The 14,561-nt window shown below is 40.3% G+C and overlaps 1 protein-coding gene across 10 annotated transcripts in view; it reads left to right on the top strand.

Annotated features, from left to right (window-relative positions):
* Nucleotides 1–14,561, top strand: part of ST7 (suppression of tumorigenicity 7) — a 242,932-nt gene that overhangs the window by 175,863 nt on the left and 52,508 nt on the right. For all 10 annotated transcript variants that reach the window (XR_007121535.1, XM_047695088.1, XM_047695090.1 and 7 more), the window contains one exon: nucleotides 8,301–8,415. Coding sequence is in view for 9 of the 10 variants with exons in the window: in XM_047695088.1 (XP_047551044.1) it covers nucleotides 8,301–8,415 (115 nt within the window). In the remaining variant the exon portion in view is untranslated. The remainder of the gene's footprint in view (nucleotides 1–8,300; nucleotides 8,416–14,561) is intronic.

Consider the following 14,561-nt stretch of genomic DNA (forward strand, 5'->3'; position numbering starts at 1 on the left):
GAAACTCTTCTTATGAAGAACTTCTATTTTTTTAAATGTATTCCTGTTTACCAGGAGTTCACAGACTGGAGCCTGAAGGCTAGATCTGGTCTCCTGCCTGCTTCTGTAAGTAACTGCTTGCTGCTGTCCTCATGCTCCAGTGTCAGCGTTGAGCAGTTGCAAGAGAGACATACAGCTCACAAAACCCAAGACATTAACTCTTTGGCTTATAGCAGAAATAATTTGCTCGCCCCTGTCAAAATAGCATTACCTATCAATCCGTTTACTTTTTTTTGTTTGTTTGTTTAAGATTTTATTTATTTATTGGACAGACAGAGATCACAAGTAGGCAGAGAGGCAGGCAGAGAGAGAGAGGAGGAAGCAGGCTCCCTGCTGAGTAGAGAGCCCGATGTGGGGCTCGATCCCAGGCCCCTGGAATCATGACCTGAGCCAAAGGCAGCGGCTTAACCCAATGAGCCACCCAGGCGCCCGCTTTTTTGTTTTCTTTTTAAGTGATCTAATATTTAGCCACAGAAACTGACAAATGAGACGATTTTAGAGTGTGATAGAAACAGTGGGGAATGGGGACGTGAATGGAATGCTGACATTAAATAGAGTGGTAGAGAAAGTCTGAGGGAATGCCGTATGAGCTGGGACCCAGGAGATGAGGCACTCATGGCTCAGAGAGGTTAAGTAGTTTGTGCAACTTCACATGGGAAGTGAGTGGTAGAAGTGAGTCTTAAGCTCAGTAAGAACTCCATATGTGGGGCTTTTTCCTCTGTAATGCAGCTGTCTTCTCATATTCATGTAAACACAGAACAAAGTAAGTAGGTAAGTGTAGCAGAGAAGCATAAGCAAAGTGGTTTCGTTCTCCTGGACTTGGCAGGCCAGAGATTGGGGTTCTGATATGTTGAAATTTGGAATCGGTACTGATGACTGGGTTTGAATCATATAGTCCCAGTACTAACCTTGGCTAAATCACTTAAATTTGCAGCCTTCATTGTGTTTTAGTGGGGCTGGGGTGGGAGGGAGCTCATCTGTAAACTGAGGAGGGTGTTTGGATGATCTCCATGGGCTCTTCTGGCTCTCACTTTCTTTGCTGCTGTGACTTTAGGAGGTGGCATTTGATCTGGGCTTTGGAGGGTGGGGTGATTTTGACAGGCTGCCTTGTAAATGACAGGAAAAAGGTATTCCAGGTGGTGGAGAACAGTTTGAACAAAAACACAGTGGCTAGTAACTGTAGAAAGAATTCTGAGTATGGTGTACCACGGTGTGATTTGACAAGGCTAGAGTTTAATCCTGTAGAAGACAGGAGAGTCAAGATGCATCTGGCACTGAGCTGAGGGAGGGTCTGAAAATCATACTTATGAGCTAGGGACTATTTCCTTGGAATTATAGGATTGAAAGTTCTTGGGTCTTTTTTTGAGCATCTCTGTCCATTGACTGGCCTTTGTCTATCTGAACAGTTCCAGTGATGAAGACTTCTCTAAGTCATCTATTCCATTTTCAAACAGCTCTAAGTATAAAATAATTTTTCATTACATTATGTCATAACATGAGTTCTAATTGTACCTTTTCCAAGGTGTAGATAAAATCACTGAAAGATTTCAAATGGTAGAGGAACACGTTCAGGGATATGTAACCCAAGGACCTGATGTAGGCCTTTTGCAGCATGCATATAATATGTACCCCAAAGGTAGAGATAACTTTTGAAAGCCTTTAGAAAGCATTCCTTTCATGAAATGTGTTTTGAGCATTTATGTTGGATCAGTCAGTGACCAAGAATCTGGTGATAAGCCAGAATTCCTATTCTCACACTCTTCCCAGGCTCATGGGGAAGATGGACCAGTAGACCATTGTAACAAGGACTCTGGGATTTTGGGGCGGGAGTACTTAACCTGGCAGGTAAGAGGCAAGAAATCAAAGGGCAGGTAAGTGTTCCTGGAAGTTGACGAGCTGTCCAGATTGATCAAGGAGGCAGAAAGCAGAGCACTCCAGGGATGGGGAGCATGGAGATAGAAATGTGAATGGATGTGACACATTTAAGGAACTAAAAACTGTTTTATGGTGGCCCACAGTGTGTGGGTAGGGTAGTAGCTAAGAATAAGGCTGGCGTAGTGGACTGAGACTGTCATGAGGGTCTGTGTTTGCCGTGCTAAGGATTTTGTATTCTGAATTTGATGAGAAGCCAATATTTTTTTTCTTAGATATGTGTGTATGTGTTTATGTATATGGGTATATGTTTATATATATATATGTGTGTGTGTGTATATGTGGGGTTTTTTGAGAGAGAAATTGCAAGCAAGCATGAGTGGAGGAAGGGGCTGAGGGAAAGAGTCTTAAGCAGACTCTACACCCATCATGGAGCTTGACGTGGGGCTCAGTCTCAGGACCTTGAGATCATGACCTGAGCAGAAAACAAGAGTTGTATGCCCAACCGACTGAACTACCCAGGCACCCCTCCAATATTTTTTTTAATAGAAGTATAAATGACATATAATATCTTATTAGTCTCAGATGTATATTATAGTGATTCAATATTTTTATACTGAATGAAATGATTCTCATGCTAAGTCGTTACCCTCTGTCATCGTATGAAGTTATTACAATATTATTGACTATAGTGCCTATGCTATACATTACATCCCCATGACTTAACTTATTTTATAACTAGAAGTTTGTACCTCTTAATACCCTTCACCTTTTTCTCCCACCCCCCAACCCTTCCCCACTCTGAAGGCCAACAGTTTGTTTCCTACGAGTCTATTTCTGTTTTGTTCATTCATTTTGTTTTTTAGATTCCACATATAAATGAGATGAAAGGGTATTTGTCTTTCTTTGACTTATTTATTTCACTTAGCATAATATTCTCTTAAGTCCATCCATGTTGTTGGAAGTAGAGTTGCTGGATCATATGGTAGTCCTATTTTTAGTTTTTTTCCATACCGTTTTCTGTAGTGGCCACACCAATATGCATTCCCACCAACAGTACATAAGGGTTCCCTTTTTCCCCATCTTCACCAAAACATGTTGTTTCTTTGTCTTTTTGATAATAGCCAGTCTGACAGGTGTGAGGTGATATCTCATGGTGGTTTTGACTTACATTTCCCTGATAACGAGTGATGCTGAGCATCTTTTCATGTGTCTGCTGGCCATCTGTGTATCTTCTTTGGAAAACTTCTACTCACATTCTCTGCACATTTTTAAAGTGGGTTACTTATTTTTTCAATATTAAAAGTCAGGGTTTTTTTTGCATTTCCTTATCTACTTCATTATTTTTAAAATTTTAATTCCAGTTTGGTTCACATACGATGTTATATTAGTTTCAGGTGTACAATATAGTGATTTAGTAATTCCGTACATCACTCAGTGCTCATAATGTTGAGTGTACTCTTAACCCCCTTCACCTATTTCACCCACCCGTCACCCGCCTCCCCTCTGGTTATCATCAGTTTGTCCTCCGTAGCTAAGAGTCTATTTTTGGTTTGTCTCTTTTTCTCTTGGTTCATTTGTTTTGTTTCTTAAATTCCACACATGAGTGAAATCATATGGTGTGATATGAAATCATATGATATGAAATCATATGATATGGTATGACTGACATATTTGACTTAGTATTATACTTTCTAGATCCATCCATGTTGTTAAAAATGGAAAGATTTCATTCTTTTTTACAGCGAAGTCAATATTCTTAAAAACAGTTTTTCCTCCCCAATTTATAGAATGTACATATACATTCCTTTCAAAAATTTCAGAACATACAGAAAATATGAAGAAATAGAAATTATCTTTAAGCTCACTAACCATGAATAACCAATGTTAAAACAGTTTGCCATAGTTCTAAGTGTGATACTATGCATAGATACAGAATGAAAGTTATGATCTTATTACAAAATAGAGTTTGTATCCTGTTTTTTTTTTTTGTAATGTTGTGTGCCAGCATTTCCTAGGCTTTCTTGATAAAAATTATTTGAGAATTTAACTATTAATGTTGACATATAGTAACCCAAAAGATGACTGTGTCTTTTTACTTGAATGCCTCATAATGGGTTAAATTTTAAGTTGCTTGCATTTTTCACTATCTTTTTTTTTTTTTTAATTTTATTTATTTATTTGACAGACAGAAATCACAAGTAGGCAGAGAGGCAGGCAGAGAGTGAGGAAGGGAAGCAGGCTCCCTGCTGAGCAGAGAGCCCGATGCGGGGCTTGATCCCAAGACCCTGGGATCATGACCTGAGCCGAAGACAGAGGCTTTAACCCACTGAGCCACCCAGGCGCCCCTGCACTATCTTTTTAAAAGACTTATTTATTCATTTGACAGTGTGCACAAGCAGTGGGGGAGGGGCAGAAAGAGAGGGAGTGAGAATTTTAAGAAGACTGCAGGCTGAGGCGGAAGCCTGAAACTGAGCTTGATCCCATGACCCCAAGATCACAACCTGAGCGGAAATCAAGACTTGGCTGCTTTAACTAACTGAGCTACCCAGGCACTCTGCATTTTTCACTATTATAAATAATGTTGTGATAAACAGCCTTGTTTGTAAATTTGTTTTCACATCTGCCTATTTCCTTGGGGCCATGTCAGTGGTGCCTCTTAAGAAGGAGTGTGATGGACTCAGGTATGTATATCTGAAAAGCTATTCTGACAGTGGTGTGAAGGGTAGATTGGAAAGAGGCAATCAGAGAAAAGATGCTCTTTGAGCAATTTAGGCCAAATATAATGGTATAAACTAACTTACTGGCAGCAAGTTCAGAGAAAAGAAGACATGGTAAGATTCTAAGGTATTTGCTTGTTTGTCGTTTGTTTGTATAACAGAGATCTCTGGGAACTTGCTGAAAGCTATTAGCATTTTATACCTATTAGTTCAGGGGTTTAGGGACCTCTAAGGTGGCTTTAGTTAGTAGGGCAACAAGGGTAACAGGGATCAATGGCTCTCTTCCCCAAGATAGGAAATACCAAGAGGGAGGAACAAGTTTGAAGGGTTGGCTTGTGGAGGAGGAATTTATGAGACCAGTATTAGATGTGTTAGGTGAAACTGTCCGGGAGATAGTTTACAAAATGATTTAATAGCTTAGGAGAGAGGTTGGAGCAGGATACGAGGACATGGGAGCCATCGTTACAAAAGTGGTGAGACTGAGACCCTGGACACAAGAGCAGTCCTGGATATCAGGGTACTTATGAGAAGAGTACTGGACATAACCAGGGAGGCTACTTACTCCTAAGTAGGAGAAGGGGAATCTAGAGAAGGAGTGAGGAACTAAGTATAGAGAAATCCAGAAGAGAATGGTGTTGAGGAAGCCAAAAGAGGCACGAGTTTCAAGGAAGATGTCATCAAACTGTCAAATGTGGCAGATGTCAGCAAGGAAAGGACTGGAGGATATCCATAGGAGCAATTTAAGTCACCTGTAAATGTGGGTTGAGCAGATTCCGAGGAGCTGTGGTGTGGAAACCAGATTGCAGCTATGCGGTGAGAAAAGAAGGGAGCCAAGGGAGGCGAGTGCGCATGGCTTGTTTCAAAGAGAGCTTGTTGTGAGGGGCTGGGGAGGGCAAGGTGATAGCTGGAGTGAGATGAGGCAGCAGGAGTTCGCTTTTCCTTGTTTATATTGAAACAAGGAAAGCTAGAGTTCTAAATTATCATATGACTTTGATTAGTTCTCTGACATTTGCTATTTGCCATGTTTAAAATCTTTTAATTTTTTGGATTCTGTATTCTCTCTCCAAGCTTCCAGTGAAAGCACTCCTGCCCACACTGCTCGCATCCTGCTTCAAGGTCTGCTGCAACAGGCCAAGACTCCCGAGTGTGCTCACATAGCCTCAGTGGGTCTTAGTTGGACTCCCCTTTCAGTTGTTAAGCTTCAGCGTGCTACTCTTTGGAATTACAATTTCAGAATTTCAGAATATGACTGATATCCTTGAAGTTTGACCTTAACCTGAAGAATTGGTTAAAAATGGTAAATGTTTAAAGGCTGCAGTTTAGAGAATGTCTTTATTGTGGTGCCAAATGCTGAATGACAGGGAGCTTTAATTCTAACAAGCTCTAATTAGAAAGAGGGGGAAAAATCAAAGGGTGATGTCAACCAGAATCAAAGTGAACCAGAACAAGAAATACTTTTATTGGTTACAGAACATCAACAATGTGTGGTATAGTCTTATTCACTTCCTTTACTAGCAATGAAAATACTGCGGGCTGTCCTAGGGGGTTCAGACCATCTTATTGAACACATAATCATTTTGGTAGGTGTTTTTCGCTGGTAGTATGTTGCTCTTTGGGGCTGCAGAAAATTATTTATTTTAGACATATGCTAAATGATTGTTGGCTTTAAAAAACAAGACAATGTGGTAAATGTTTCCAGTGGAGGAAGAAGTGGATAGTCAAGGCATTAACTTGGTTTCTTACTTAACAGTGAGTTAGCCTATTTGTGAGTATTATTTTTCTCAGCACAATTGCTTTAAATATGGTGACATCCAAAAAGAGTTATCAGTTTTTAAGAGGGAGTTGTGTTACAATAGGAAACAGTTATCCATATAAAAGATTAAATAAAGGACATATACATGTACATATACATCAGTGCATATATGCATATGCATATATACCATATATCTATATGATTTTGCTGTATAAAGAACCTGGTTATCTTTCTGTAAGATAGATTTTACTTTGAAATTCTTGGTCCTTTCTTCTTCGCTTTCCAGTGAAGTTCAGTATCATCTTTTTTTTTTTTTAAGATATTTATTTATTTATTAGAGAGAGAGAGAGAGTGAGCACACACATACATGAGCGGCGGGAGGGTCAGGGGGCGAAGCAGGCTTCCCACTGCAGGGAGCCCGATGCGGGGCTGGATCCCAGAATCCTGAGATCATGACCTGAGCTGAAAGTAGACGATCAACAGACTGAGCCACACAGGTGCCCCATATTGTATCTTTTATCTCCCTTTGGGCCCCTACTGCTCCCCTTCTTGTCTAAAACCTTTAGACTATTCCTTTAGTCATTCTTTCCTCATTCTAGCCAACTCTCCTTGCTTCTTGACTCCCTTCTGAATCTAATTCAATCTGCCCAGGTTCAGCCTCATCATCTGACATGTTTGCTGCTGTCCCTGGGCTGGTGAGCACTGCTAACTAAAACTTGACAAGCATGCCAGTTGTAGCCTCTGTGAATTCACGGCTCCAAATTCGCTAAGTCCTCACGATGGCCTTTGCAATCTTAGATTGTTTCCCAAGCAGTTTTCCTTTTTATGTCTATTCTGTATTTTCACCCCATTTTCAAACTTCCTCCCTGTCACCTATTCCCTCAGTTTCAGAAAATGATCTTGATTCCTGTCTTTTTGAGGCCATCACTCAGGAACTCCCGAACATCCTTCCTTTCTACTGCTCTCTATCACTTCCTGCTCATTTTCTCAACCCTTATCACTTCTGGTTATTTTCTTGCCTTTTCTCTGTGACTTTGTTACCAGGCTGCTCAAAAGAATAGTGCCTGCTTGCCTCCATTTCTGGTCTCTGGCTTTCATCAAACTGCCCTTAACCAAGTTAAACTGTCAACGCCTATGAGATAGTGTTCAACTTCTACCTAATTTGCCTCTATCATATTTTAACATTACTGAGTGCTACATCTAAGCATCTTCCTTCCTCAGTTTTGTTTTGTTTTTTAAGATCTTTTTTTTTTTTTAAAGATTTTATTTATTTATTTGACAGAGAGAAATCCCAAGTAGGCAGAGAGGCAGGCAGAGAGAGAGGAGGAAGCAGGCTCCCTGCTGAGCAGAAAGCCCGATGTGGGGCTCGAACCCAGGACCTGGGATCATGACCTGAGCCGAAGGCAGCGGCTTAACCCACTGAGCCACCCAGGCGCCCCTGTTTTTTAAGATCTTATTTATTTATTTGACAGAGAGAGATCACAAGTAGACAGAGAGGCAGGCAGAGAGAGAGAGAGAGAGGGAAGCAGGCTCCCCAATGAGCAGAAAGCCCCATGCGGGGCTCGATCCCAGAACCCTGAGATCATGACCTGAGCCGAAGGCAGAGGTTTTACCCACTGAGTCACCCATGCACCCCTCTTCCTCAGGTTTTATGAAACCCCCTCTCTTTGGATATTCTTCCACATTGGGTTCTCACAAATTCAAAGTTGCCATTTTTCCAAAATAGCAGGAAAAGATTTGAGCATTTAATTCTTTACAAAATAATAATTGGTATGAATGCTTATAATTTGGTATTTACCTATATTGCTAAAATTGTATTATACTTTTTTATCATATAAATGTATTATAATGCAGTACTTGTTATACTTTTAGAAAGTAAGAAATATATTAATTATCCTTTATTTCTTCTTTCCTAGTTAATGAAGGAGTTCCCCTTACTGAGCATGTTCAACATCCATGAAAACCTTTTAGAAGCTCTTCTAGAACTACAAGCATATGCTGATGTTCAGGCAGTCTTAGCAAAGTATGATGGTAAGTTCTTGGATATTTTTATCTACTTGAGTATTTTTTTCCTGATGTATTTCAGCAGTTAGATCAGAAAGATCATTTCAAATAGTATAGGACTTCAATAACTACCCACTTACAGAATTTTTCCTACAGTTTTAGGATGGTATTTTATAAAATCATAGGTTTTTGTGGTTGGTCAGTGGGAGCCAGAGATGTCCCATGGCCTATGCCCCATGCCTCACCTTCCCTCCCAGTGGGTTCCCCTTCTACTCTTCCTGTCAGCAAGAGTTAGGCATGCTCTGCTTTATTGCCTCCGTGGTCAGAAGTCATTCAGAAACTCTGCAGGCAGCGCTATCCTGTGGGGACCGCCCTGGCTGTTAGAGCTCCTGCTGTGACTCCACAATGGACTGCTGTGACCACTACTAGCTGGTCATGTTGATCCTTGAAGCAATATAGAATAGCTAGTAGCCCTTACTATAGCCCTCGTGACAGACAGTTCAGTAAATATTTAAAGATAAAAGAATGTGCCCTTCATCCCAGGTCTTCTCCTCATTAGCAGAATACCTTCCATTTCTGTACCTGAAGGGCTTTGAAGTCCCTTCGCCATTCAGGTTATTTACCCATGAGCTTATTTCATTTTGCCTCTTCTTAATAAACCAGAAAAATAAACTGATGCATCTTAGAGATTTCAAAACTCTTGTGTGGTATTGCCTTTGTCTGTGCATTGATTATTTTATTAATTGCCAAAGAGTTATCCCCAGAATTCCCTGCCATGACCTAGCTCCTGGAATCTCTGCAGAATATTATATTATCCTACCTTATTTCATTTGTTTGCTTCTAAAATGGGAGCGATTACTTTTATCGCATGCTCATTTTTTGCTTTGTAAAGTATTCCTTCTTTAGTAAGCATCTTCAGTACATTTAACTGTTCAGGTCAAAATTTCCAGGAATTCCTCAAACTAATAGAATGAACTATTTTATTTTATTTTAAAGATTTTATTTATTTATTTGACAGAGAAAGATCACAAGTAGGCAGAGAGGCAGGCTGAGGGAGAGAGAGAAAGAGAGAGAGAAAGGCTCCCTGCTGAGCAAAGAGCCAGATGTGGGGTTCGATCCAAGGACCTTGAGATCATGACCTAAGCCGAAGGCAGCAGCTTAACCCACTGAGCCACCCAAGTGCCCCTGAACTATTTTATTTTAATGCACAGTTCTTCATAAGGAATCTCTGAAGCAGGTTGGAGTTGTTCTTCAACTATAGTTGGAGAAGCTGAGGCATTGGGAGACTTGGTTTGGTTTTGTTTTATTGTTAATTCTTGTTCAAATCGGTGGAAACTACAAGCCCTCAGTCAGTGATGCCATTACGTGGCCTGTGCAAACATAAGCACCCTGTGTAACAAGATATATGCTACCTAGTATGGAACTGATTTTAGAAAGAGAGAAAAGTATTTGTGGCGTACTTTGTAGTAAACAAAATGAAGACTGTTTGGCCTTCATGTCAGCTCACTTTTGTTCTCTGTTTATTTGCTGGAATCTCGTTATTTGGCCGACCATGGGAATCTAAGCCATAGACTACCTTCTAAGCAAAACGCTCATACACTGAGGGTCTTATGGTGCAAAAGGAACCAAGTCCCACGCAGCTGGGTTCAGGCACACTTTTTCTGCATGCTACCCTCTAGCTGTCACTGCCGTTGCAAGGTTCTGGTGATCTCATCCCCAGTGCCAACCTAGTACACCAAAGCTTAAGAGAAAACTTCTAACTGGTAGAGCCTTTGGTATCTCAAATCTCCTAAGACTCCTTTCACAACAATCTCAGTTCATTACAGAAATCATCAGCTTTGTGTTATAAGACTGACTGTAAAATAGAGAAATGAACTCATTTGGAGTTTTTTTGTCATCTCTGTCTATCCCACTGCACAGCCCCGGCTCCACAACAACCAAATGCTGATTTATTAGATTCTGATAACATATGTTCACATTATTTGTTACAACAGCCCGTCCCACCCTCAACTAAAACTTGGCTCACACTTTACAAAATTCCTTTGTTGCAAATAGACAAACTCACCATACCAGGGCCCTTGTGTTGAGCTTTGTTTATGTTGTGTACCTGGCAACAGAGATGATGTTCTTATTCATTATTCATGGAAAAAGAGCCTCATTAGTGGCAGGACACATACTGTTGCTGAGATGCCGTGGTAGGAGTTTTGAGTTCAGCAGTTGTCAATAGACTGTAGATGACCTAACCCGGACTGAATTCTGGAGGGTGTTTTGGTGAGGACTTGGCTCAGGCCTGTGTCATTTACAGTAGAATATAACGAAGTGGCTGCTGAAGTTACTGTTCTTGTAGAATGATCTGCAACCACATAAGACTATTAAAAAATATGCCTCTTGTTTCTCACCCCATACCATGAAATGGGCTCTTTCAAGTTCAGCCCTGCTGCTTCTCCTGGAGACCCAAAGGATCTTGACTGAGTTGCCTCATTTTTCTGGCCCTGTGCAAGAAAGTGTGGGTGCTTTAGAGGGCTTGGAGTACAGACAGCAATTAGGGGCTCCCTGTTCCTCGCCCTACTTCAGATGTCATCAGTCTAGTGCATGAGATGTTGGAGACAGCACTTTGAATCCCAGCCTCCCCATCCCTCTTCTTAAAGCCACACCCAGAGCAGCACGATTATATTTTATCTTTGCAAATTGGAATGCTCTGGTTGGGTAGCTATTTCTTGGAGGGTTTATGGGTGCAGCGGTCCTTCTTTATTACTTTTGCTAGGTGGCCGAGTTTTTTTAAAATAGTATGTTGGGAAGTGACACAATGGGATTTGTGCTGCTTTCTGACCTGTGCAAAAAGGATTTAGAAATATGACAAGGCACGGGGGGCGGAAACCAATATGTTCAAAGGAAGGAAGAAGGTAACACATATCCCTTTGCCTCATTCTTTTTGTTCTATACCTTTTAAAAAATTTTTTTTAGCTTTGAGTTTTAAAAGTGGTGTTCACAAACTCCTTTTACAGTGAAGCACCTGGATCCCTAGTAGGATTACCAGTGAATTGGTCATACCTCCTTATAATTTGTAGTCTAATTTTGATTTTGCCCTTGAGATAACTTCTCATGTTCTATTATTACAGCCATTAGTTTGAAGTGCTGTCTTGCTATCCTCAGGTCTTTTCATATTCCTTTTTTAATTTGCTTGCCCACATTATGGGTGGGCAGTTTTTATCTGGGTGGTTGGTCATGCTTTTGGAGACCTTCACACAAGGACTAAAATACAACAGCAACAGCTATCATTTATTGAGTTCTTATACTGTGTCATGGTCAGACATGATTCTAAGCTCTACACGGATGAACTCACTTATTCTTACTACAGGCATATGAGGCAGATACTATTATTAGCCCCATTTAATAGCTGTGGTAACTGGTACAGAAATAAGCCCAAGATGTTAAAGTAAAGCCATGGAGGTGTTATACTGTGTGAGAAAAGAGAGAAACTGAGTTCTGTCTTTGTTCAATAAGATGTGAATTCCATGAGGAAAGGAAAGCCAGAATTGAAACTGAGGTGGTCTAACTCCAGGCCAGTGGTCTTAAGCCATCATGCTTCCACTGTCTCTGCTTTTGGCAGTATTTTGGTTTTTTTTTTTTTTGTTTTTTTTTTTTACTGTTTTTATTAATACCATTCTTGTTGTTGTTGTTATTATTAGCTACAGTTTATTGAGAACCTACCATGTGCCAAGCATGTTATATGCATTACCTGTAACCCTCGGTAACCTTGCAAGGAGGTGGTTATTCCATTTTAGCAGATGCAGAAACTGAGGCTTGTGACTTTAAGTAACTTTCAAGACCACATTCCTTGAAAACTGCAGAACTGGGATTCAAATCCAGGTCTCCCTGGCTCTAAAAGCCCATGTGTTTTCCATCAATGTAAGCCTTGCTAAATGACTCGCTCTGCCTCTCTCGCTCCTTTTGGAAAAGCATGAGTTAGGTGGGCTGGAGTTGTGGTGCAGAATTTCAGTGATGCCAAATTGTCTTTTAAGATTCCTTTTTAATCATTCCTTAAGAACCTAATATGTCTCTATTTGCTTATCTTTCTGAAACTCTATTCAAAATATGGCTTTCTGTTTTCAATCACCTTGTGCCTGATTTCTTTGTCACAAAGGAGATTTGATGTAATCATGTTGATTTGAGATTTATTATCTTTTTTTTTTTAAGTCATACATAAGCTATACACACAGAAATGTTTTAAAGATCATTAAGTCATCAGAACCTTCTTTGAGAACCATGGAGAAAGTTGTTACAAGCTTTGGGTTGCCTTTCAAAGGAGCTTATAGGCCACCTAGGTTGAAAACTGAAGTCTCATAGATTAGGGTGGAAATGTGGAAAAGAATTATTCATGCATTTATTATTCATTATCATTTGTGCATTTCAACTTCAGAAGAATGTTATAGAGCAAGTGAATGCGAGTGTGCTTGCTGTAAGATACCTTTGGGAGCGTCTCGTTTTGTCTGTCTCTAGGTTGCGATCTCTGAGGATACTAGAGGCTGAACCCATGGTGGTGAAGACCACTAGCCCAGGTGCCGGCCTGCTGAGATCAAGTTCCAGTTCCGCCAAGTGAACTTCAGCACACTACTTAACCTTCTAAGCCTCGGTTTCTTTCTCTGGAAGTGGAATCAAGGCTTAGAAAGGCTAAGTAACTTGCTCAAGATCACACAGCTGGGAATTTGTCACGAGGATTAAAGTATTTAATCCATGTTATATGTGTAGAACAGCGTGGGGTACACAATAAGCATTCTGTAACTCTCAGCCATTGTAAAGAACAAAGATCACTCCTGAACTTCACCACTGTTCTCAATCCATTTTGTTCAAAAGGAAAACCATATATAAAATGTCAGCTAAAATGAGAGAATAAGAATCCTGTCTTGTGCTCCACCCCCAAAAGGCAGTGTTATGAGCTGTTATTAAAATTGCTTATGGATCTAATAGGACATGTAGAGAGATAGATATTTGATAAGAATGGAAATGCTTAGTTTTATCTACAAACAATTCTTAAACTTTTGGAAAGCTGAAAAAAAAAATGCCAGGGATTTTCATTCGTGATCAAAAGACAAATTGTTTCAGTCTTGGGGCAATTTGCACCAATGGAAATGCAAATCCAAGCTCTTTTGGATATTTACTCCATTAGGTCATTTAGTGATTGCCCCTAATTTGGGACAGAAGTTTCCCTGTGAGGGACAAATTGGTCTTCTATATAGTCATGAATGTTATATAAATGCAACAACCATATCAAGACTGTTTTTTTTTTTACGGTGCCATCAAGCCCATCCTGAATTAGCATTATCATCTGCCATCTGGTACTGTATACAGGGTATACTTTCAAGAACAGGACATGTTTCTAACACTGGGGGAAATACTTTCATCTCAGTAGATTGAAAACAGAGGTTCTAAAGAAAGCATTAGGGAATTACTCTATGTTGAGACTATTCAGAGAATAAACTTTTTGCTGATACTGTTTTGCAGAGTCAGCATGTAGTTTTAAGTAAAAATTTCGTAAACTGTGTTCATGGCCCAAGGCCTTATAAACTAACACAAGCTACTCAACTATCATCACAGTTCCCTTCAAGGGGTCACTGGATACTCTGTCTTTTTGTTAGGCTATTTTTCATTTATGTTTAAGGAATGGGCACGAATAAGAGGGATCTGCGATGCCAGGAAGACCAGTGAGTAAATCTGTTTTCAGGCCATCAACGTCAGGCTTTGAGCGTCACACAGTCCAGACCTCCAAAACAGTGCTTTTCTGTCAAGTGTATAGTTGTGAGTTTTGATGCTGCAGGTACAACAGCTTCTGAGATAAGTCTCCTACAAAATTAGGCTGCATTCAAAAAAGATTTGAAATGCAGTCAGTCCCTAGGGACAGACTGTAAGCCTAGTCTAGCTCCCTTCCCGGAGCTGGTTCTTATGGAAAAGATAAGGATACCAAGGCAAATGTCGAAGAGCATCCTTCTATAAAAGATGGGCAAATGAATCACGTCACTGCTTCAAAGAAAATGATTGTCAGCACTGATCCCATGAGCTATGGCTTTAGGCTGGTAAGCATGAGTCACTGAGAAATGATGGTCCTTTATAGCTTTTCACTGGGTGCTCTGCTGACTTAGAAACCAAGAGGTAGGTAGATCTGTCAAGTAAACTAG

The sequence above is a fragment of the Lutra lutra genome, chromosome 11 (assembly GCF_902655055.1).
Source record: "Lutra lutra chromosome 11, mLutLut1.2, whole genome shotgun sequence".
NCBI classification, from domain to species: Eukaryota; Metazoa; Chordata; class Mammalia; order Carnivora; family Mustelidae; genus Lutra; species Lutra lutra.